At 37.4% G+C, this 26,628-nt stretch overlaps 1 protein-coding gene across 1 annotated transcript; it reads right to left on the reverse strand.

The window, feature by feature from the left end:
• Positions 1-18,282: 18,282 nt before the first annotated feature.
• Positions 18,283-25,578, reverse strand: LOC124162412. The gene is made up of 2 exons (XM_046538941.1): positions 25,172-25,578; positions 18,283-19,913 (listed from the first exon to the last, which is right to left on the reverse strand). The coding sequence occupies exons 1-2, from the start codon at positions 25,524-25,526 to the stop codon at positions 19,711-19,713; spliced, it is 558 nt and encodes a 185-aa protein (XP_046394897.1). The 5' UTR covers positions 25,527-25,578; the 3' UTR covers positions 18,283-19,710.
• Between the last annotated feature and the right edge of the window lie 1,050 nt (positions 25,579-26,628).

Genomic DNA, 26,628 nt, shown 5'->3' on the forward strand with positions numbered 1-26,628 from the left:
TTCAAACATGGCTACAAAATTCATTTACGCTAGAGTTATGCCTTATTTTCAGTGTGTAGTATTTTATTGAAAGAAGGGCTTCACAAAAGTCGAAAGCATTGTAAATAAGAATTGTGTAAAAATTAAATAAAAAATGCTGTTAACGTGAGGAATGGAAGTGCAATATGACACATTTTATTCGGTTATCATACAAAATATCCGAAATTGTTGCTTGCAAATGCCTCTTGACCTCCATAAAAGGCTTTTATTTGAATCCTCATTATTATCGCTTGAATTGAATGTATTTTGTCACAATGCTTATGCGTAACTACATATTTGGATAAAAGAATTATTTAGCAGTAGTGCGTTATTCACCTTTATCTATGCGAAGAAATTCACATCAAAGCCTGGCCTAATATAAACATGTTGGTCGGGCTAAGTTCAAGAAAACTAAAAGAATACTTTTCTCTTTTCAAGGATATATGTCTTACGGTATTTATAATGACTATAATCAAAATAAATGCATAAAATCTCCTTATAAAAATAGGAGAAGAGGGTGCAAGTTGTATTAATCTGCCATCCACGTTCACCGACGATCTGATGAGAGGCATGGCCTTGATTCTTGAGTTCGTCTCGGTGCATGGCATTTCTTCAAATAAATATATGGCCCCACTTACTTAAGACGTAGAACCTTTACCAAATTTCTCAAAATTACCAAATGCTACCACATTTTTTACCAAATTATTCTATGAGGAGTATAAAGCGACGTATTGGAGTATGATTTTAATGGACCAGAATCATCTCGCATGAAGGGAGCAATATCTCTTCGCTATGCCAAAAGGCTTTCCACGAGGGATTGAAAAATTTCGCCGCCAGCAACCACTCCGTCAAATACTGTACCACATGGAGTTTCGCAAGAGTTCCATTGTGACCTCAGCACTCTGAACAGGATTGGCTTCTATGGTGACGAGACCAGTAATATAGAATCTAGAATAGTAATATTCGCTTCACCTAGAATTCCCCCATCCAACGAGTTCCAACTCATATTGGTTCGTGAGCTTCGGGAAGAAGGAGATGACGTTTCGCCCACCGACCAAGGTCTTATTTAGGACCTTGGCGAGCTACAATCCGCCAGTTGGCTCTAGCCTAGAATGGCTTTATCAATTGGATAGATCGAGCTTAGGGGACTGCATAAAAGAGACACAATTCCATCCCATAAAAGGCTGATTTCTGTTGCCACTTCAGTCTCATTTTAATCGGCTTTCAAAAATGTCCACGGCGTGGTGATAAGTGCAATTTGATCTACTTATTTTTTGCAATATTTTGCACTATAATGTATGTTATTGCGAGGAATAGCATTTGAACAGGGCTATGAATTTGATTAATCACATCCTCATGAATGAAAATTTCGACTGACACCCCTAATTATACGTGAAACTCCCTATTTCCCCGTGAAACTCGGATCACTTTGTCCGTCAGCGACGTGAGTAGCGACTTTTGTAAACCTATTTAGATGCGCGGTGAGTGATAACTCATTTAGAGGCAGACTTGAGGATTCTATTTTGTAATATTCGTGGGTCGAGCGTTGAGAATCAGCATGGACGTCCTTCCGGTCTGAGTTAGGTCGTCCGACGCAACTATGATAGAGATGCGAGATCAACACGTTTCGCGTCGCACTAGGAACTGTAGGAGTTTCAGCAAGGTCGCGGACGGCAAGCTTCTCGTGGCCTCATACGCGGCTTTCGCAGCGGATAAGTATCACACTAAATGTTCGTTGCCTCTCCCGCTGCTCGCGACAATATATTTTCGAATGAAATGGTAATAGAGTTTTCTATGTGGAATTCCATTTATTATTACAGTAACTTTTAAAATCCATTATTATTATTATAGTACTCTACCGATTATGGTATGTTTCCATGGAGTACTAAAGAAGCAATCTGGGAGTCTCCCTTTCCTTCCAGCACTGCCTTCTTCAATTCACTGTAAGGCCTATTCCGTTTCAATCTATCTTAAAATACTCATAAATATATCTATCTATATATCTCTTACTTCCCCTTCCTCGTTTACTTAACATTCTACCCTCTAACACCGTTTTCAACATCGCCTCCCTGCTAAGTACTCGCTCCATCCAAACCTTCTGTCTCCTCCGTATCTCATCTAAAAGTTACCTCTCCTCCCCCACCATGTCCAGCACTTCGTAGTTTCTCCTCCTATTTGTCCATTTCACCCTCTCGATTCTTCTTCATGCCCACATCTCAAATGCCTCCAATCTTCTCTCGTCCTCTTTCCTTAGAGTCCACGTTTCTGCACCGTAGAGAGCTACACTCCAGATCAAACTCTTCACAGTCAAAGAAAAAGCTTGCGCAATCCGGATTTCAATGCTGAAGCTTCATCATCAGGTGCTATATTTGAAATGACATTTGCCACATTATATTTGAAATATAGAACCCGATGATGATGCTCCAACATTGAAATCAGAATTGCGCAAGCTTTCCCTATGACCATAGTGGGTTGTAAAAGTTATTCTTATAATAGATACATTTTCATTTTGAAGAAGACTGCAGTTTGTGAATGTGGACTGAATACGATTAGAAATGAATTGGATTAAAATGTATCGCTCTAATATTAAAATGTCCTCTCAAAGCAAAATCTAAACACAATTCAAATTATCAAATAGAAAAATAAACATTATAAATAATATTGATCGTTTTGAGCAACAACGTAGAAAATAAAGCAGAGAAAAGATAATGAATTTAAATTGGATGAAAATTCTTCGAAAAAAAATTACCCATCAAATAAAAAAATTGAAATAATTAAATGGGTCATTCCTATTGAGACGGCATTCAATAAATTATCAATCCTTGCACAAATTATTACGCCAGTATATCAAGCCATCGATATTGTAAAAAAGGAATTGTGGCACTCAATAAAAAACAATCAATCATTATCTCTTAAGCAAACATAATAATTATGAAAAAATATATAGGATACACGGGTTACATAATCCTATAGGACAATGACCTTTGTTTTGAAGGATTTCCAGATAGCATTGTTCCCAATTGTATACTTATGGGTATATTTTTCATTTCATTAGATATCTTACTCTATAGATTGCTTCCTGCAACCTGGATTGAATTCTGGAATGTGGTTGTCAGATGTTAATTCAAAAATATTCACCAAGGTTTTTGATAAACTTGGAAATTTTAATGTGACTTTGACATGATTATTTCCCCAATACAATGCGGTCGGATAAAGTAGTCACTTTTACAGTTATAATTTTATAATTTACTCACAAAATTCCAACCATCGTCAGCTTTTCATTCCTCCGATAATGGTGTTATATTTTTTCAGCTTTGAAATATCATAAGTGTACACAGATTTCACAATTCTATTTATGCGATGTACTTCGTTATTGTTCAATTAAAACATTCAGTGTCAATATGAGTACCTTATTTCATTCATAAAGCCTTTCATTTTTAATTTATACTTTCATACTTGCGAAATCGGAATTCGTCCTGCCTTCTGCAGATATCAGGAAGTTGAAAATTTTTATAAAAAAGCACCATATGTATGCACCTCTGATGACTTACCACCACTCCGTGACGGTGCAATTAAAAAAATGCTTAATAAAACGTTCCGCATTGGCTGCCACAAGTTCTGCTTTTATGGATGGAATTCGTTGAGGTTAATTAACGGTGTGTCATAAGTGTATATTTGAAACAAAATATTTTTATTTTAACACTTTTGCCAGTTAGGAGTCCTAACTTAGGGCAATCTACTAAACACTATTTTCAATCAATAAAGTATTTTTAAAATCAACAGATTTAGGCGTTACTTGGTGGAACGATGAGATATTCATGGTTAAATAAAAACACAGTACTATTCCACAACCTTATATTTTTGCAGTCTACTAGTTTCAACGTTTACAACGTCATTATCAAGACTAACTGAGAAAAGCATACAACATCAAGCCTTATTTATCCAACAATAGTGTGAGGGAAGGAGGAGGGGGGGGAACTAAATGAGGAGGAGCATTGAGCATTGTTGGTTGGGCATTGTTGGTTGGATAGGAGGTTCAAAACAAAAAGTATAAAAGTTTGGGGAGGTGGGGTGGGGGCAGGCAGATAAAAGTCAGGTGGTAACGAGGTTAATGAGAAGGGGAGGAGGAAGGATTGTCAAGGAAGAAGTCAGATTTTAAAACAGTAGATAAAAAGTTAGAACATTTGAATACAGTCATATCATTAAAAATTTCGATGTTACGTGCAAGAGTGCATTTGGTGATTTCTAAAATTTCTAAAATATCCAGTTTTACACTTTTGTCATGCACATGTAAAATTTAATATTAAAATCACTGTTGTGGCCGGATTCGGACAGGTGTTTAGAAAAATGGGAAATGGAGTCTTTCAAACGAGCACTTCTTTTGTGTTCATCGACACGAGTTTTAAACTTGCGGCCCGTTTGACCAACGTACACACAAAGTATTTTTAATTTAATTGCAGCATTCATATGATAATAATCCAAATAAGAAAAATTGTAGTTTATTTTCGAGCCTTAGTTTTAATATTTTTATAAATTTTATTTACATAGTGGCACTCTTAATAGGATTGTTCTTAAAATTCAGTTCGCACAGGAATATGCCTCTAGCTCTTCTTAATTTTTCCCCCATGCAGGTATTAACGGATTTTTTTATGTTGATTCCCAAAAAATATAGCATGATATGCCTTTTATTTTTTAAGGTAGGTCGAAAATGTCTATACAAAAGTTTTATTGTGAATCTTTCACGAGAACGACTCAGTTTTCCCTCAGAAGAAATTAGCTTATATAAAAGCTTTCATGAATACCAACGTCATGTTCGTACTTAATTACAGCAAAATTCCGCACTCCCCATGGCCTATTTTCGATATTTTTCTCCTATGCCTATCCTCCTCGCTGCATTTCAGTCTTAAGTGAGCTTTTAAGTATTACCTCATCGTCTCAGTGAATAATTCCAGTCTCTTCCTTTCGCCCACACATTCAAGGTCAGTAGATTTCCTCATCCTTAAAAACTTGTTCTGTGTGTCCATTCGCTGGCGCTCGTCTGCGGTCCTCAGTATTTTTCCTCAAGCCATTCACTCCTTATCGATCACCCCCTCTCTCTTACGCACTATCATATTTCTTTTTTTTTAATCTCGGAGTCCGTTTTGACTTCCTTGGCTCTCCAAAAACATATTTTTGTGGAGTATTCATGTCTATTTGCCAAGTTGATCAGAATTTTAGTTGCAAATTTATTTGGTCCGTTCTAATTTTTTATGAGAACTAATAGGGAATAAATTAGAGTGGTCCCCATGGATTCATAATATACTTTGTAGCCAACCTTCCCAAAAGCTTACATTTAGTCCACATGGTATGATCACTTAGAGTAAGAAAAAACTTCTACGTAAATATATATCTACAGTCACATTCCACTTCATGAGGATCCATAATTATTCTTCAATCGATCTAATTTTCGGTTGCATTGTATGGTTATCCATGATACCAGTTTTAATTTATTTCGAATATTCATGTTCATTTTAGTGCGATGTAATATGTTGATGAAATTCAAAAATTCATACTACGGAGTGACAATTTGTTTTATCGGCAGTAAAATGATATTATGTAAATAAATATGTAAAAAATATTACAGTAAAAATCGTTATTAAAAATGTGGATTTCCGCCACCTGCGACGGAAAATAAATTCTTTTGCAGTTTTTATCGCACTATTCGGCATTAAGAACTCTTGATTGGTGACATTAGAAGCATCTTTAATGAGTAACAATTTTGATTGAACATTATAATAAATGTGATGAAGACATAGTCAATATATCTTTCCTCGACTTCTTAGTAATGGAAATGTCTCTACGATGTTTTGAATAATTTATTCGTAAAGGTAATGTATGTGATTGAGGTGCCTTTCTTCGGGAATTGTTTGTCGATCCAAGTTGTTTTGCCATATTTTATGTCATCACACGAATGAAATGGTAAGAGCTTGCCTAAAAATTACTTTAAACTTATTAGGAATAAAAGAAAATATTTGGCAAGTATCAATCGTCGCTATTGATGAAGAAAGTCTCATTTCCTTTTTAGGCCAATAATTACTGGTACAGAAAGTAAAATTGAAGAAAACACGTCCGTATGGTAAATAACATTGTGCGATGTTTTTCTTTAATTAATTTATGCCATTATGCTGGTAATAGTGTATTACCCAAATTAAAATTGTGCTGAAGTGAGTGGATTGATGATTAAACTTATGATTCTTGCATTGAAATGGACAGCGATAAGTAACTGCATAACTTAGATAAAGAAGATTCCTGAATGAATGCCACAGAGTTTATTAGGCACGTATTTTATGTCCACGATAATGAATACAGAAAAAATTATGCAATGCCATAATATAACTTTCAAACACGACTATGATGTCATTCATGTGAAACTTCCAAGCATAATCTCAAAGCGTAATTACTTCCAGTGAACTTAAAGTGAATATTTGATACCGATCCAACTTTTCTTTGCCATCCTTCGAATTTGTTGCATGAATAATAAACGACGCTTATCATTTACGACTGAGTGTGTGCTTTTTAATGAAGTATACTCCGACCAAGGTCAAGGAAATACAAATAAATTCTCCACGTTTGCTCAGAGGCCGTCTCTTTTTTTTTCAATAGAGAGGCCACGCAAGAAATGTTGACTCATCATTCGCCGTTGTAGCTCCCTCTGGAAGCTCACACTCTGAGTGAGTCGTTTTGACGTGGCGGCTGTGGCTGGGAGTCATTCCACCTCTTTCAGTGAACGCTGTGCTTGCTTCAACAGATACATTACCCAGATATTGGTGCTAAAATGGCAGGGAAAGGTTTTTTATTCGCCTCGTGGATAATTTTATTGGCATTTACTTCATCCATCGCAGCCGAAACGGAGGATGTGATACAGTTGGATTTATCCCAGCTCAGGGTCGATACGGCTGTCCTCAATCCACCTCAGCATGGAGACTTGGGTCGGGCTGATTTGCCGCCGAAGAACGACTCCAAAGTTTACTGTACGAATTCCGTCTTCCCCAACGATATATTCTGCGACATCGGTGGCTTGGGTAGGATCGACGAGCACGAGGTTCAACCCCTGACCACGGACTTCTTCCTCAAATTTCGCCACCCCAACCGAACGAACGTACACTGCTTCGTCAGCTTCGGGAGTTCCGAAGACGGTCCGCCATCCAAGTTGGAGTACGAATCCTTCGGCTGTTTCGATGCCTCGGACCCTGAGGTGGCATCGGAGTGGTTAAGCACCGTGGAGTGGAAGATCAAGCTGGGGGAGGTTGCTGGAGTCGCGGACGCTAAGCTACCCAAGGTCCTCAAGCTGGGAGACATGGACGTTTTGGAGGTGGAAGACGTGAGTCCAGTAAACCTGGCCCTGAAGTGTAAGAGACGGCTGAAGAAGTCCACGCAGGTCGTCGAAATGGCCAACTCCGTTGCCTTCGACGTCGACTCCATGGCGTGCATTTCCACTGCTCCGTACCCGGAGGCTCCCAGCATTGACCCACAGGATTAGAGTGTATATGTGTGTGTGTGAATTGGAATGGGGAGTTTTGATGCCATTCCAAGTGCTTGCGTGACGATTCCCTTAAGGGAACGCATTGCTACCGTTAGACCAGTGCATTTAATAACGCAATACTAGTAATAATCACGCTATCATGTTGATATCTATTGAGTACACAAAGTAAACCCTAAATCATATTTTGGGGCATAGTCTTCAAAAAGTTGTGGCTGCAACCTTCGTACTCTGAAACTCCCAACGTCACCCCACGTGATTAGAGTGTATATGTTTGTGAATTGGTTTAGGAATGTGGAGTTTTTAATACCATTTAAAGTGCTTACGTGACGATTCTCTTAAGGTGACGCATCGCTACCACTATACCATTGTATTTTAATAACGCGCTGCTAGCTTAATAATCACGCTATCACATTCATATTTATTGAGTACATAAAACAAACCCTTCACTCACAGTTTGGTGCTTTGTCTTAAAAAAAAGTTGTGACTGTAACCTCCGTACCCGGTGGCGCCCAGCGTTACACCACAGGATTAAAGTGTTTATGTTTGTGAATTAGAATGAGGAATGTAGAGTTTTGATGCCATTTGAAGTGCTTATGTAGCGATTCCCGAAAGAGGACGCATCGCTCCCTATATACCAGTGTTGTTTAGTAACGCAGTACTAGCTTAATAATTACGCTATCATGTTGATATTTATTGAGTGTATGAAATAAACCTTAATTTGCATTTTGGTGTATTGTCTTCTAAAATTTATGACTGCAACCTCCGTACCCGGAGCCCAGCGTTACCTCACAGGATTAAGGCCATTTTACACGGAGTATGTCATTGCGCAAGTTAGCACCGAAACAAATTTTGAAATTGCGAGAAGACGAGCTCGGAATTTGGGCAGGGCTATATTTCCATTTCGCATCCATGCATTCTATCTAGCGATTCACTGCTATACACGACGCAGTTTTTGCTGCGCCTTCGTACATACGTTAGATTGCGCAATGATGTGCCCCAGGTAAAACGACCTTTAGAGGGTATGTGCATGAATTGGACGAGGAATGTGTGGTTTTGATGCCTACCCCAAAGCCATTGTATTTTAATAACGCAATAACAGCTTACGCTTTCATGTTGATATTTATTAAGTGCATTAATTAAACCCTATTTCACATATTGGTGCATTGTCTTCATAAAGTTGTGACTGCAACCTCCGTACCCGGAGGCGCCCAGCATTGACCCATGGGATTAAAGTGTATAAGTGTGAATTGAACGAGGAATGTGGGGGTTTTTTATTCAATTTAAAGTGCTTACGTGACGATTCTCATAACGGGACAAATCGCTCCCGCGGTACCAGTGCTTTTTCATAAAGCATTGCCAGATTAATAATTACGCTATCATGTTGATATTTATTGAGTATATAAAGTTAACCCTAATATACATTTTGGAGCATTGCCTTCTAAAAGTTGTGACTGCAACCACGATCGTCTAGAAAAAAAAACAAACACTAACCTTTTCGTGTAGTAATATAAAAACTTGCCCTTTTCCGCAAAATTTAAATTTTCGTAAAACAATTTAAGTCGGTTGAGGTTTTAGTCTTTAGTGATGTTTGTAATTTTAAAAAAATTCAATATCTTTATATTAAGCAATGAATTCGAAATTCCACTAAGTAAACTAACAAATTATGTAAGATTTACTTAAGCTGTCTGGAGTTTTAGTATGGAAGATTTACTTATGTATTTGTACTTACTGTCTGTATTTTTACTTTCTCCACGTCCACGGTTTCATCCGTAACGCATACAAGGCCACTATTTTATAATCTCGCGATTGCTCAATTTATAATCTCACGATTGCATGGCTATGAATAGATGAAATTCCTCTAGGTGTTCGTGAATTTGTTTTTTTAGATATCAAATTAATATTGAAGCGAAAATGCTTTTACGCATTGTATTCCTTCAAATTTATGTTGAAGGAAAATTTCTAACGGTACATTATTTTGCATCAATAATTTTTTATGTTTTAAATCACTTCCAGTGCAAAATTAAAGACTTGGTGCACGGAATTTTACCTGCAATATGCTATTCCTGTGAGGGATATCTCAACATCTTTTCCCTTTGAACGTAGGTTTTCGCAGCGAGAGGCATTCTCCTGATGATGCGCCCTGTAACGGGCGCGAAAGCTTGCACGACAAAGCGCAACACGCAGCTGCACCCGGAAGCCGTTAGCAACGATCTTTTCCCTTCTTGATCGAAGCCGTCGGGTTTCACTCGCTACGCAATGCGAATCAATGCGTATAATAATATTAAATTTATGCTGACAATAGTTATATCCTGATTAGCATATGTCAGCTACGTTAAATTATGGCAAACTAGGATATACCTGAATATTAATGTAGGCAAAACATTCAAGGTCAGGCGTTGCAGATTGTGGTGAGATAAGTATATAGGTTAAAGTATAGAGGAGATTGGAGAAGGTGTTACAGACGGAAATGAAATATAAAGAGGAAGTTTAAGACATGATTAGTGGCGAGAGATATCTTTTGAAAAGGGTGAGGAAAAGACACATGGTGAATGACGGGAAAATTGAGGAGCTAGGGAATGTATCATGTACCTATTTAGATGTAGTATGTAGGGTATGCGAGATTTTGAAGATGAAAAATACGAATTATAGATGCAGGAGAGGGAGCAAGAAACAGAGTACGTAACCAAACCGGAACACCGAACGGAATAGGTTGGTTGGGGTCAAACAAAAAAAAACTCATTGTATATCGTATACCGTTTTCCAACATGCCTAACACCTATTTCGAACTATTGAATGCAGAGTCATTGAAAATGCATAGTATTTTTCTTCATGTTTGAAGGTTTAGCAGTGTTTACAATAATATTTATCTTATCCTTGTAATAATTATGTTTTAAGATTCGGGTTAAATACTCGTTTGAAGGATAATTATGGTCGGTTTTGTTGGTAAGGGTAGAGCTCACTCCTCACTTAGCCACAGACTTTTCATATTACACAATCAAGATAAGGGGTGCAGTCAGTGGGGTAGCTAGGAATTTCGTTCGGGGGGGGTCCAAAACCAGGGTGGAAAATTTTTTAAAAACAGGGTCTAATTAGAGGCTTAAAATAATTTTAACCCTTTTCTTAATAGAAAAAACTTAATTTGTCAAAGAAATATTTTGTAACCTCATGATGTTTCAATATTTTGTTAACTTTTATGAAGGAAATAAATGGTGTTTTTATATTTCGGAAGGGGGTCCGGACCCCACGGACCTCGCCCCACGCTATGCCACCGGGGCCAGTTCCCCTAGGGTCGACCCTCCCTTCGAGGATTTCAGTTTGGGGTTGTTGTTAGGCTCCATCCGGATCTGAACCAGGAGGCGATAGGGTGGTTTCCTATTATTTTTTTATTGCTTAAATCGAAAGATTATTACTCCTGGAGTACGTATTTCACGCTTTTAGATTTTTTAATGACGATTTCTATTTTTCGCGATTAAATGAAAAGTGAAAATTTTCAAGCGCGTGAAAACGCGACGGCTAACAAGTAAGTATGAATGTTGGGAAAAGCCCGTGTGACGTCATTCTGGTTCCCGCAGCCGCCGTGTGAGGTGACCTTGGGGAGAGGCTATGAGCGCCGCTACGATGCAGGCTGCTAGCAGATTGCAAAGTGCCCAGCTAGCTTGGCTTAAATAATGATTATTATTACCCTATCAAACGAAGGAAACTTTCCGACTTTAGGTATTTTTAATAGGTGATTATTGAGAGATGTTTCCCTGAGCTCTGTGCCTCATGCATGCATTGGTAATCTCAGACGATGTAAAACTCCTGACTACTCGTATATAAACTAGGTCCCTGTGACGTCACGTGGAGTGGCATCGCATGGGCGCCAATCTGGCCTTTTTCAAATGAGGATAAAATTGGCCATCGCCATTCGTCTAAACTGGGATATCTAAAACCAAATAATTTGTAAATTATGAATGCACTAATGGTGGGTAACGAATCGCAATCAATGCCCTTCGTTTTCTTTCATGTTGGAAACTACCCTGTTAAGGTCGTGGTTTGACTGGTTCCCGACTTTTCAAGGTGCCTTGGTGGCATGCAGTACTTCAAAGCACTGCATGAAACAAGTGCCTTTGTACGCAGTCTCGCGCACGGATGCAAAGTTAAATCCACGAATTTTACAAAAGACGATCCTCAAGTCAGCCCTCTAAATGTGTTGTGAACCGCTGCGCATTTAAATGGGTTTAAAAAAAGTCGCCACTCGTGTCGCTAACGAACGAAGTGCTCCCAGTTTCACGTGGAAACAAGGTATAATTAGGGGTGTAAACTGAAATTTATGAACACTATGATGTCATCGATCAAATCCATAAATGCTCAATGCTATTCCTCACAATAGCAAACATCGTACTGCAAAATGTTTGGGAAAAAAGTGGATTGCATTGCACTCATCACCGCGCCGCGGACATTTATATTAAAATGCGACCGAAATGGCAACAGAAATCAGCCTTCTATGAGGTGGAATTAGGCATCCTCTATACAGTCCCATTAATGAAATCCACCAGCGATGAATTTCGCCATGAACCTAGATTTGATTTATTATTATTATTCCCATCCCGGAGTTTGCTATTAGAAATTGGCTTGGTGTTGTATCTGTCTGACACGCCTAACCGGCAATTGCGATATCCGGATTTGAATTCCGGCTAAGGCAAATATTTTGTCATGGCGAACTTCATCCTTACTGTATTTATTATGCAGTACATCTCCGCGGTTGTTGGAATGCTTAGACAAGTTACAAGTGATCGAAAACCTGCGGTCCTCGCACAACGATCTTCGCCACCACACTCCCTAATGTCATTATAGAGTTCCGTATTAATTTCTTGGGTGTACCTCGCGTTATTATGTAGGTCTCTCTCCCGATTTCATTTTCTTGTTGCTGGTAAACATTTCTAACACCGCCGTTTATTAGAAACTAGCAGGCCACCTGGTGTAGCTCGAAAAGATAGATACCTAGAGGAGTGGGAAACTTGGAACTTGGATTTTATGATCATGTTACATTTTAATGTTTTCCCTTTGAGCGTGTCAAGAAGTATGCCTACCCGGCCAGACGTCCAACCACAGAAGTTGTATGACGTGACGTAACAAACGACAGTGAGATAACAACACAAATGACGCGTCGCGTCGGTCGCAAACGAAAGAAGCTCTATGGGGTTTGGTAGCTCGAGATGCACCTATGTACTAACTTTATTTGCAATCTGTGCAGCCGTATGGCAACGAGGCGCATAGTCGACAAGCAAACCCAGATAGATTTCTTTCATTCAACTAGATTTGAGATGAAATAGGCATTCTGTTGGGGAAAGGTGACGAGCAGCCGTCAAAAAATGAGGAGTAATCGCCTTAAGTAACGCGAGGTGCAGCCATTCAACATACAACAAAATAGCCCTATTTGCCTTGATATAAATTATAGGTGTAATTAAGTTTACGATCAACCGCTTGCCAATAATTCATCCTTATATAATGTTACGATATTTTTATTTAATTTAAAAAACGGGATTGCATGATATGACCGAATATATATTTTTTCGTTTAAGCAGCCAGGGCAATTGGTTGTTGTATCGATCGGACATGTTTCTCACATTTTTATTTTTTATTCAATTTATGGGGGTCAAAGTAACAAGATAAATATAATGAGGTCATTAATACGAATGCCTCTTGCGGCGGAAACAGCCTGGATTTCTCATATCCAGCCAGCGAACTGCCTGTTCCAATCCAAATGGTGCTTACAATTCCACGTCAAAAAACTGAATTACGTAAATGTTTGAACGTAATAAGTACGTATGATGCGTTCATAAAATTTTAAGAACATAAACTACTTAATAGAAGCAAAATATTGCGCAATAAATATCATAAGAATAGAATAGAATCATAGAATGTTACATTGTTTATAATTACGGGGGCGCAGCATGTATTGTTAACGAACACGAACAATAATGGAGAAACGAAATGATTTTGGAGATTTTTAAGTATATCTTACATCTGAGAACTACAAAAAAATTAAATCTCCCGAAAACATTTACGCCTCTTTGTGCTTACAAAAGATGGAACACACTCTTGTCAACTTTTAATAATAATATGCCATGCATAAAATTAATTTTCAGTATAGGGAATAAAAATAACATATTACATCTTCAAAGGAATAATTTTATTTCAAAATATAATGCACAGACAGTTTATTAATTTCATACTTATATTTTTACTTTATATCGATATGAAGTGAATTTCATTTACACCTTATTAAGAAGAACATTAATTAGTTGATTGTTAGAAGAGCGAAATTACGAAATATACCTTTGGATGAAAGGGTTTCAGCTGGTTGTTGCCACGTCGGTAAGTGGAAAACTTTGTCAATCGTGTCCTCATGCGCATTTTAATTTTGATGTCTAGGAAATTAAAAGTATCCCATTTTCTTATAAATTAGGTTGGCACAAATTTCCCGTCTTTTTTTTATTGTAAAATTCCACATTTCATGAAATGGTTTAAGCTCATTGTATTGATTTATTCAAAAGAGAACATTTTGTTCTACCGTAATCTGTGTTTTGTTTTTTAAAACATAAATTTCTCATACTTTTCAGATCTTTTAAATGGAATGCTAACTGTAGAATAATTAGCATTTTCGACACCTCTTTCTATTTGCTTTTAATCAAGATTCTAAGACAGCAGAATCTTCTCTAACATTGTGCTGAGTAAGGAGTAGGTGCAATAGGTGAAATAACCACTCGTGATTGATACCTACTCAAAGTTCAAAAAAAAAAGAAATTTTGACCCCAAACACGCCTCGTTCTGGCTGTCCAGCTGAGTTCTATGAAGATGATGTAAGAAAAACGGCGGAATTATACGTGTCAATCTAATTCATGTCAAAAGGGCCTCTATATCACCAAAATCACAAACTAGTTTTCTACATCATCAGTCCTTTCTTGCGGAGGCGCAGACGAGATGCAAAACATTTCGTCAACCCGGAAAGCCACCAGGCTGGGATCAACGGAGTCTTCAGGCTCCTCCACCCTCTTGAATCTCCTGCTGCACTTGAACGACAAATTCTCGGTACTGCGGTCATGCAGTTCCAGCGCAACCGCTTCCCTCGTGGGCAGACTATTTGGTATCGTGTCGTGCCGCATCTCTGGCACCTGATACTGCCTCAGGCGCATCTCTATAGTCCGGACCCAGTCGTTGACGGTCGTGTTAGGCAAGGCGTACACTGAAAAGTACTTGAAGAACAGCCTGGAGTTCGTGTTTTGGTCCTCGTTCTTAAACTTGGCGTAGCCCACAGCCTGGGTAAAGTCGGGATGAGTGTATATCAGAGAGGCTTCGGTGGTGACTGGCCGCAGCTTAAAGAACTTCTTCCTTTCCAACGGCGTCAAGTCACAGAACACATCTCCGGGGAAGGCACAGTATATTTTCGTGTCGTTCCCTGTAGAGAGTGTAGAGGAATGTGGCGGCCAGTTGATGTGTACGCTGTCCGAAGTTGCCCTGTGAGCAGAGAGGTCCAAATACAGCAAATCATCGACTCGTGTGGGGGAGGCCGAAACAGTGGTCACCATCAAAATCACCCCGCACAGAAGCCTCAATTTCTCCCTCATGTTGCCGTCAGTACTCGTCGAAGAATACTTCCAAATTCACTCAAGCCGAAGCGTCGATTGCTTAAATGGCCAACCACAGTCCTCCCACTTCGTCAGCGCTTGCATATTTATAGCTTGAATTTGATCCCTCTTATCTACGGTCGCCCAGCAGTGAAGTTGACCTCGCGACCGACGAATTTGTATTTAGACACATTTTCTTATGAGCGAGCTTCACTATCTTATCTTCTCCAAATCGCTTCCAAACCAAACGGTACGGTCATGAAATACGGTACATTGTGGATGATTGCGACGCACGAGGAACCCAAACTGGGGCGGGAAAGGGGGGCACGTGTCCGGACAGGCATATTTTAGGGAGCTTTAAATTATGAAAAGTTTTATTTAATCAATATATATCATAGTTTAATTATTATAAGTATTATTTAATTTTTTTAAATTCTAATCCCACAATATTAAATCGAAACTTGAAGCTTGTACGAGGTGGAAGGTCTCCATATTAGAAATAAAAGACACTTAGTTATTTCCACAATTAAAAAAAAATTACTTCTGGATTCGGCTGTTACGCAAGTTAGCATAAACTGCACTTGATTGTGAAGCAACAGCCGAAACCGGCAATAATATTTGAATAAATTGTGAAAGTACCACCTTATTGTTCGATTTTATCTGATTTTGTTGCACATTTTATCAATATTATTATTTTGACTCTATATACCATACGATTTTATTCTATACAAGACAGACACAAGGAATAGCGAAACTCAAGGCTTCAGAGTGAGTGTTTTGCCTTCATGAATTAGATCCCTGAGACCTTCGGCTGCGAGGCCGCGAAAATAATGTATAATTCTGTAGATTATGCAATCATGACTCGGGCAATCAACGGAGAGAGATAATGTAAAAAAAATGATTGCTAATATTAAAAAAAAAAAATTGTCGCATCTTTGCCTGAGTATAGGGAAAATACCACCGATGCTTGACCCCTTTCAATGTATTTTTGTAGAAATTTATCAGAAAACTTCAAGGTTATTCCTAAAATGGCTTCTTTCCTTTAAGATGTGTCTCAAGTAAGAGGGCTCCCTTAATATCCGGTGGAAAAATAACATAAATCTATTGCAACATTATGGTTTCATTCTTTTGGGATACAGGACCAGTAAGGACTTGTATTAAAGAATTATACTAATAAAAGAAGTAGATAATTGAGAGGAATTGGTATTTAACATGAGGCTATTGGAAAAAATCTATTACTTTTTATGGTATTGGCATTAATTTCATCTCGTATTATGTTTCAAAAAACTTTGAACTATTTTTGATCGAAAAAGAATACTGACAAAAAAAGATAATAGAGAAGAATTAGATCAACACCTAAATCGAGTATTTGATAAAACAGCCTCAAACTATTTAAGGCCTTAACATTAATTTCATCTGGAGTATATTTCAAAAAAAGTTTGAACAATTTTTTGTTCTTTCTACAGGAGGCCACTGTAGTCCGACGTTTTGAAACGGCATTGAAATTATGTTTTTTCGTCCATTCCTCCGAGTTAATTCTTTATTCTTAGAGCTTTTCTCTAAATAAAATATTGAACATTAATTTTGATGGCATTTCTTAAACAGCACTTATGAAATACTTACTGCATTATATTTTTGGTAAAGGGGAATGAGGGGCATAAGTACGCAGCTAACAAACGATTATAAAAATCATGCATTCAGGTTCAAGTAATAATTTTCATTTTTATACAATTTCTTCGCAATTAAATGTACTACAATACCGTTCCTCCATTATTGCAGAAAAAATGAAGAAAAGCCATTATTCATCAAAATGTAAGAGAAAAAATAGGAATCTTGCCCCTAATGTGGGGCAAGTGTCCTCCCCTAATAGGGCAAGAGGCCTAATCACAGTTTTCGCAATTGAACTTTTAGGTAATTTTATAACAAAAAGCAATAACAGAAAATAATAAGTAACAATAATAAAATCATGAGGTATAGAGTGTCATTGTAATAAATTTGATAAAATTTGCAACAAAATCAAGCAATATTGAGGTATTTCCACAATTTATTCAAAAATTATTACCGATTTCAGCTGTTACTCCATTATCAAGTACAGTTTATGCTAACTTGCGTTACAACCAAAACCGGTTGTAATTTTGAAATAAATTGTGAAAATAACGAAGTATCTTTTATACATAATATGGAGCAATAATAAAATAACAAAATATTACCTTATACCATCCATCATGATATATTATTTCCTTTCCAGAATATGTGGTTCAAGGTTCTTCCTCCATGTGTTACATTCATGAAACACTATCCAATCAACAACCACTTCTTAACCCATGATAACCCAGAGCTCCTTAAGGGAGAAATCAAATTTCAAGATATTTCATTCGCACTCAATCATAATTATCGAGGCGGATAAATATTTCGTCATAAGATTTACACCACAAAATAATACGTATTTTAGATATTTTCCAAATAGAGCTGAGAATTTATACATTTTTGATGATGCTTTGAAGCAACATCGGTTTATATTGGGTTAATCGAGGTCGATAAAGCAACTTTATAGTGTCACCATTCTCCTTTAGGCAGCCTTTTTATTCGTTTGATATGAATTAAAATAATAACATTTGATGGAAAAGGGGGATGAAAATTTTCTGCGTGGAATTTTTTAACTACGCAGCTACATAAAATGCTGTAAGATTCAACGATTTCCAAAAAAATAACTTAAATATTTATCACAAACTTATTTTAACTTTTATGGGAGGGTAGTTTTAAAATAATAAACATGGTTTAAATATTTTTATTTAAATTTCAGTTGAAACGATATGTTAATCAATGCTATGTGAAACAATCAATTTTCACTTACAATAAATGAGAATAAATGAGATACTTATCGAAGCAAGCTAAGAATAGGCAGTACATATTATATGCACAATATGGATTAATAAAACATTTTTTACTATCTTTAGCTCAAATATGTATTAATTTTCTTCATTAACATTGCTTTAAATCAGACCAAAGCCAAAATCATCCATTTAATTACATTTGGGATCTTAGGTGTATGTTGAGGAAAATGTAACTACAGGTTATTCGTGATATTTCCACACATGCAAGTAAGCAAGATATGTTTTTCGTTGCCTGCTGGTTATATCACTCTAAGTCCACATAACTTTCCCTTATCATGCGTCTTACCCATGAATAAAGTCATTGGTAAGACGCAAGACGCACCGTGCCGACAATTTCAGTGCGTTGGAGAAATTTAAGAGTTGTAAATTGTAGTTCTTAACATTTATTTTTTGAATCACAAAATTTAATTCGTGCCTCTTGAACCAATACCATAAAAATTTTGAATTAATATTCTAAAGCTTACCTTGTGTACCTACCTATTTACCAATCGATTTGTTGAAATTTATCCTCAAGATAAATTTCAACAAATCGTTGGTAAATAGGTAGCTCATGATTTGGTAGCAGCTTTATCACTTTAAAAATGCAATCAGAAAATACCATTTAACCCCTTTCTTCCTCCTTCTTTTCATGATGACTATTTTACCAATTTTGTTTTTAAATATACAATTAACTAATATCGATTTCTGAAAGTGATGAAAAATATTAATATACACACTGAAATTAACTCTTGAAGCCATATTTGTTTTATCATGTTATAGAGTTTTAGTTTTTTTGACTATTGTTAAATTCAATTTTTAAGTGAAAACAGCTGTTTCAAGAGTCTTTCCTATTTTTTTAAATTCATATGCAGGTATCAAGAAATTAGAAAATTTTAGGGAATCAAGAACCCCTTTGGCAGGGGAGTTTAAACCCCCCCCCCCCCCACACCCCTCACCCCCCGAAATGATAAAACTTTTTGTCGTTTTAACTGTCTTCCACCATCTTCTAATAGGTATCACATTTCCTTAATGTTTTAATATCACTGTTATTTAAAGTAAAAAATAACATGACAGGCATATTTAAAATTACTCTATTATACTCGTCCCCTATCCTAATTTTTAAAACCCATAATCACCAGTGCTCCTAGTATTCGGATGCCAGAAATTTTTGGATTCGTCCGACCTATAAAGCAAACCGATAATATTCTAAGAGGAGGCATATCTATGGAGGGGGAGTAAAGGGCCCCATTGGGTTGAAACACTTGCTAGATAAAATCGGCATTTTTGGAGGTTGCCACTTTGTACAAAAGTATTTATTTATATTTACAAACTTTAGCGATTTGAAATACTAATTACCTCTAAACTTACGGCCTATTTTAAACGCTTTTTGTATATTATAATCCAGTGGCATATCCATTGAGGGGATAGGGGGAGGGCTTTTCCAATTTATACTATATAGAATGGTATTTTATTCTTTTGTTTTGCACTACTTCTGGGGCATACCTTGAACTTTATTCAAGGGTAAGAAGATGTATGAGGGAAAGGTATGTAGACTTAAAGTGATACATCAAGTGGACAACGAAATATATATCTACTGCATACTTGCATGTATGGAAACACCCCCCACTTAGCCCCCTCTGGCCCCTATCCTGGATCCGCCACTGATCCCAAATATGTTCAACCCGCTTCACGTTGATATACGTATTATTTCCTCCTGTTGTTGTTCAACCTGTCCGCCATCTGACAGTTTCCGGCCATCTATGAAGAACCCACTTTGGACCTCAGGCCCTTGTCCACCATGGCCTCCGCCCACTCCTGGTCGCCCAGAGATGAATCCTGGTCGGGTGACTTGCGGAGGGGGGCCCTCGGGATATTGTCCATGCGTTAGACCTGTCGATGAAAAAAAAACTGACAGTGAGAATCATGTAGTAGTAATCTAAATCTACATAATAACCTGCGACCAGTAGCCGAATAACAGCCACCTCTAGCGTGTTTGGCAGGGAGTGATCAATAACCAACATGAAGCTAGCAAAAGGACCGCCACATACACACCGCACGGCCATTGAATTATGAAGCATGTTAACAAAATATGCGTGCATAATCATGCAAAAACAAATATTTCCAACGGTTAGTAATTCCTATAGGTATAAATCCATGCAAGTTAAGAACGATAGAAGAAAAAAAATAACATGCAATGAGTCTGCCTAGCAAGTGACGCATTTATTTCTATTATTTGAGACACCGTTGCTATCTTTAATAGTAAGATGAAAGAATGACATTTTAAATCCTCTGTTTTGCAGTCCATTCATTTTATTTCCTTCTCGTGATCACGTATACCAGAGTGCGACGGTAAACGAAGGCTATGCTTCACATCGTCTGAGAAAATATCTACCCCATTTTTAACTTAGGAAATTCAGCCTATACTCCGAACTACACTCCACCACAAAATCAGCTCAATTCAATTAAATAATAATAATTAATTGAAGCAATATAAAAAAATAAATGCCTTGAATATACATAAAAGAATAGGCAGCCTTCTCACCAATCAGTGTAGGACATGAATTAAAACAGATGCTTCAAAGTTGGAATAATAACGTTAAAACATTATAACATTCTGGTAATCTGAATGAAATTTTAAAAGAAGTCAAAAATGGACATTTGGAAACAAACTGTTGCAGTATAAAGTTTTTTTTATAAAAAATAACGTAATTATGGATATGTTATCATAAAATAAATACTCAGGTACATAAAACTGATTTGAAATGCAATAAAAAAGTAATAAAAACATATGTATAAAAATGCACTACTACTGCGACAATTTCATATGGAATCGGTATATCGAGCCGTAAAAAGTTTTAAAAAACAGAAACTTATACTAAAATACTTTCCTAGCATATAGGAGAATATATGTAATAATTAAAGGGTAAATAAATAGGTTGAAAACTATCTGAATAAATAGGTGATGAAATGCATATATAGATAGGTGAGTAGATATATGAATTTATAGCTGCATATATGCATAAAAGTATAGAGACATTTGGTAATTACGCAGAAGTAAGCGGAAAAGTGAAGGAAAAATGTCGTGTTATCATAATGTTTCTTGTTTATTTTGGTAGCTCTTAAGCAGGTGTTTATACAATCTCTGTCTCGTGAAATCCACCTTGATTTCACGAGGGAGGGAATTAAACAGTCTCGCAAAAGACACTATGAAAGACCCGGACATTCGAGACGTTCAATGATAAGGTCTACTCAACATAGTGTTAGGATTACGTGTACCCACGTCGTGCGTCTGCCCTAGAAGGGCAAAGTTTATGTATATGAACCTTGGAACCTTATGTACACTAATTTTTTGACCTGCCATGAGAGTTAGTAGCGTATTTCTTTCTCTAATTATGAGCAGCGAATGTAATCTGTAATATGGTGTCATACAGGTATGCTCCATTCTGTCTGGCCGCACGGCATCACGTCGACATGCGTTCTGCGCAACCTGGAGTCTGTCCATGTCCCGTACGCAAAGGCTTCTAAATGGATCAAGGCAGTAATCGAGAATTAGTTGCAGTAACGCTTTAACTAGTTTTATTTGCGTCTTCCTCCATGGCTTAAAATGCATGCCTTTGAGCCTGCGCAAACCCCAGTTTACCTTGCTATTTGATCCGGACACCAACTAGGATGACAGAATGTCATTTTAAATCCTCTGTTTTGCATGTCCATTCATTTTATTTCCTTCTCGTGATCAAGTCTACCATAGTACTATGGTAAAAGAAGTCTGTGCTTCACATCGTCTTAGAAATTATCTTCCCCGAATTTACTAAGTAAATTTAGCCTATACTTCGATCTACGCTTCTGTAAAGACTCCCATCCTAACTTGCGTAACATTGTAAACCTTGCACTTTTATCGCAACAAACTCAGCACAATTCTGGCCGCCCTGCGCTGTACTCCATAGATTTCAGCTATCAATCCTACTTAATAAGGGTCCCACAAAGGCAAGCAGCATATTCTAAGTGAGGTCTCACAGGAGTCAGGTTGGTGATCTCTTTCGCCATTCCAGGGCATTTACCGAGAATTATTTTTACAAATCCCAGTTTAAATTTACCTTTCCCGCATACATCGCATATATTTTTACCCCACGAAAGATTCAGAGTAATGGTGACCCCTACGTATTTTACGAACTCGACATTTGATAGTTGAATCCCGTTATCGGTGTAGCTCTCTCTTGAAGATATATCCTTTTCCCAAAAATTCATTACCATACATTTTTCAAGATTTAATCTCAACTCCCAAGTACTGCACCATTCATTTATGACAGCGATGTCCTCTTCTTATGCCAATTTATCGCAATGGCACTAAATATCTATGTTTACAACTACATCATATGCGAAAAAGAGTATATAGAAAGCGTCCTCGCCAAAATGGTTGCTACGAATCATGCGTTCGTTGAATATCATTATTTTCTACTTCGTTTAATGATTATGTATGAACTATACAGGTTTGTACATGGATTTTGCGTTTAATGCATTAATTAGACGCTTAAAGAAGTAAAATATAAAGTTTTTTGAAGCAATTGTCGTAAAATTCCATCATGAAACAAACATTAAATATAAGGGATTGAACGAACTACGGCCGTTAAACAGTTTAGCAAATCCGCGAGGTGCGTGACTGAGAGCGTGTTTTTATTTTGTCCTTTTCTTTTGTGTGACTGGGTCACTGTCGTGAGCAAGGGCTCCACAAACCTGAGTTCGTGAGTGCGTGTGTCCCACGCGGTCATTTGTTCCCTTGAGCAAATCCGCGAGGTGCGTGACTGAGAGCGTGTTTTTATTTTGTCTTTTTCTTTTGTGTGACTGGGCCACTGTCGTGAGCGAGGGCTCCACAAACCTGAGTGCGTGAGTGCGTGTGTCCCACGCGGTCATTTGTTCTCTTGAGCAAATCCGCGAGGTGCGTGTGTGAGTTTCACGTTTGTATTTTCAGTTAGTGTCTTATCTTGCCATTACCTCCCGTTTGCAATTACCTCCCATTAGCAATCTGCCCATCAAAGAGTACGGCCTTGGGGAATTAATTTTCTTTAAACATTAAATATTTTCTCAGGCTGTGTCAAAAGGACAGAATCAAGTGGAAAACTGAGGTACAAGGATGCCATACACTCGAGAAAAGAATTTTCTTTTCGGTCCAACGTGCTCATAGGAGCATAGATAGGAGATTTTCAGAGTGGTTTTTATGTATCCCCCAAAATATTTTTCGGGGCGTTGGATCCCAACACGAGATTGGTGAACGAGTTTTGAACAAGATAATACTCGGGTAGGTTAATGACGAAAAACTGCGAAAAAAGTTATTAAAATCCTATATTTTGCAATTCTTTTGTAACACAGAAACTATCTACTTCCTGCATATGGTTTTCAATAAAAAATTTAAGTACACATAATTTCGTATAATTTTCATCAATTAAGTTTTCTACTTGGGTAGGTTAGAATCTCTGAGAGTACTTCAAAATAGTTTTATTCAACGCAATGGTAAAAATTTTGATAAATGCATGTAAACAAACAATTAGAAAAACTGAGAAATTAATCTCTCAGGAAAAGTTTAATTAATTCAACGTGATCTATGAGAATATACCTTCAAGATATAATTTTAAAACTTTTGTTAGCTTTATTTTAATTATGTGATCCATTTTTCATCAACGATATTAGAATTTTTCTAATATTGCTTAGTTTCAATGATTGTTCCACCTCAAGATTTTTCTACAGATATTTCTACATATCTCAAATCCCTGAACACCTTTGAGATACGAATGAGTCTTTGCGGAATTTTTTATCTTTCTCGTCTCTCAAATCCAAAAATATAAATAAACCACGAGATCTTTGATTCGTAACCTAGAAAATATTAGTTTCGACCGGTTTAGAACGTTTTATGAACTCTAACATTATACAAATATGTATTCCGTTATTCTGAATATATTGTATTACAAACTTGGTTTATCATGCTTATTGCTTATCCACGTCAACTTTTGAGATAGTGTTAGTATGATATTAATAAGGATATTAGTTTTATGGCATTTTTATTTTATTATTCAATGAATGCAGCAGAGGACACTTTTTTCTATTGTTATGAACTTTATGTACAGGTCGCGAGAGATTGGAGAACCTCAGTATTTGGATTAGTGTTCATCAGTATCTCAAGAAAATGCAGGCATCAGTGACGGCGCGGCACCTGCCAAACAAGAGATCGCGGGTTCAAGTCCCGCCAAGGTATTTTTCCTATATCTAGGGTGTTGTTGTTCATGTATATTTCACAGTTAAATGTGTTGAATGCCCCGACGTAAAATGCCCACTGTGAGCTGAATCCAGTGGTTTGGTAATAAAATTAAAAAATTGATTCTAGTTGACATCGGATATATGTGGGAATATAACGAGAAAATCTATTCGAATTTGGGCAAAGGCTGTTTTATACGATTGAACATCACTCGCAACATCATTTGAATTGTCATTCGAATTAACATTCTAATTAAATTCATTCGCGTAATCGCTTGAAACGCCTGCTCAGATAGTTCATATCCATTCTAACGATATTTCCGACCAAATACGCAGTCACAACAAAGTATGTTTTTTAAATCGTAGACGACGGAATGCTTCGTTTCTTGGTAGTTTCGATACATTTCTTCATTTCTTTGACCAATTTGGTGGGTATGACGTACATGTTAAGTTCAAGTAAAGACAGGTATTCAAAGTAATGGTATTAGAAAATCACTTTAAGAAATTACTGCTGTCGTGCTCCATATGATCCCATAACAAAGTAAGAAATTGTTTTCGCTGCAGTGCAACCATGACTTCAAGATAGTAAGAACGTTAATAAGGACGAGGGAAGCGGTAAGAACGGGATCCAAATGAGACCCACTCCAAAACGGTTATCCGAAGTCTTTTCCGCCAACAACATACACGGTTGGAAAGTACAGAGTCATTCTGCTACCATTCAAATTAGAACATGCTCTGAATTCATTCTAATGACGGGAAATTTCCGTTTTACACGGTGAATGATGGTCATTCGCAAGATCAATCGAATGATCATTCATCGTGTAAAACGGCCTCAAGAGTAAATATATAATTCGTAACACTTCTAGCAACTCAATAGCAAAGATGAGTGATCTAGTTACACTTACCTTGAGGATTGGAAAAGATACCGTTTCCCGGGTTCGAAAAACCGTTTCCGTTGGGGAATGGTGAGTTGTCCGATCCTAGAGGATTTATCTGCGGGTTTTGTTGAGGAAATTGAGGGCTTTGGAAATCTGGAGAGAATTTGTCCCCATTAAATATTGACGAAGTTCCTGAAATGCCAGATCTGCTTTCAGTCGCTTTCGTGGCGTTCTCTTTGTAGAACCGAAGTTGTATATTCTCCTGGCCGCGTTCGCCCGAGATGTACAGATGGAACTCCAGGGGAGCCGCAGAAATCGCTTCCGCCGCCAGTAATATCAACACCAAGGTGTACTTGGCCCTCTTGAACGACGTCCCAGCCATGTTGTCCCGTCTACTGCCTCTCGAAGAATGATCAACCTGAGTCCTCGGCACGTGAAGGTAGGGATAAAATCCATCTCCTTCATTGTCCACGAAAAATTTCCCTTTTTTCTTTCACGCCGCCCCCTCGCCTTATTTTTTTCCATTTTCCTACTTGTCCTCGCTTGGTACCGGCATCTTCTTTCCCCCAGACGTCCCGTTCACATTCATGCTCACAAGATATGTGACCTTACCTTGACCTCCTACGCGTGGATCCATAGCCATCCGAGGTAAGTATTGGATGTGACTTCACCCCTTCTCATAAAGCTCGTGAGCCGCCTTAAAATCGTGAGATATGTCAGCTTCAATATCTACAACCACCTTAGCTGACCATTTATTTACTCAATTAAATTTAAGCACACTCAAAAAAAGGATTGGATGTGGCATCCAGTATAGCTTTTAAGTTTGCTCTTGCAAGTGAGAAAATGTTGCCATTCAATGCTAATTTTAATACTTTTTTTATATCATATAGCACTTTAATACAAGAAGATGACCGAGCTATGGATTTTCTTGATGCTTGGGGCCTGAACTGTCTCGTGGAAAAATTTACCGGTGAGTTTGGCCATCGTGTTTCGATAATATGCGGAACTCTTATATTATTTCACCGTTCAAGATTTATCTTTTGGATTGATGTTATCCTTAGGTTGGATATTGTATTTTTTAAACCTTAATTTTCCTCGAAAATAACTCCGGTCAATTTTCGATGACTACCCGTATGAATTATGCATTTCGTTACTAATAAAACGAATGCATTTTAACTTAATACGTTTGTATCACTGTATCATTAGTTCTGAATGGAATTTTTGTATTCTCATTTAATCCATTGATGAAAAGTTTCAAGTAGTTTTCCATTAGATTACAATTTCAATTGGATTGGATTGCAAGTTCATGCACACCGGATAACCTGAGTTCCACTGTACAAGTAGAAATGCAGATACTTATGCACTAATTAAGCGAAGGACTCTACCCTAAATGTATATAATATCAAAGTGTAATATCAGACACTACCTTCTTCCAGAGACCTCTTTATTAATTTCATATCACAATTTCTTATTCTCCTCTCCTT

This window comes from Ischnura elegans, chromosome 7, assembly GCF_921293095.1.
Source record: "Ischnura elegans chromosome 7, ioIscEleg1.1, whole genome shotgun sequence".
In the NCBI taxonomy this organism is placed as follows: Eukaryota; Metazoa; Arthropoda; class Insecta; order Odonata; family Coenagrionidae; genus Ischnura; species Ischnura elegans.

Bases quoted from the DNA above. Each gene is read 5' to 3' on its own strand.
- LOC124162412 (XM_046538941.1), bottom strand. From the start codon at position 25,526: ATGGCTGGGACGTCGTTCAAGAGGGCCAAGTACACCTTGGTGTTGATA. The intron at 19,914-25,171 runs GTAAGTGTAACT...TTTCATCGACAG, and splicing joins TATCTTTTCCAATCCTCAAG to GTCTAACGCATGGACAATAT.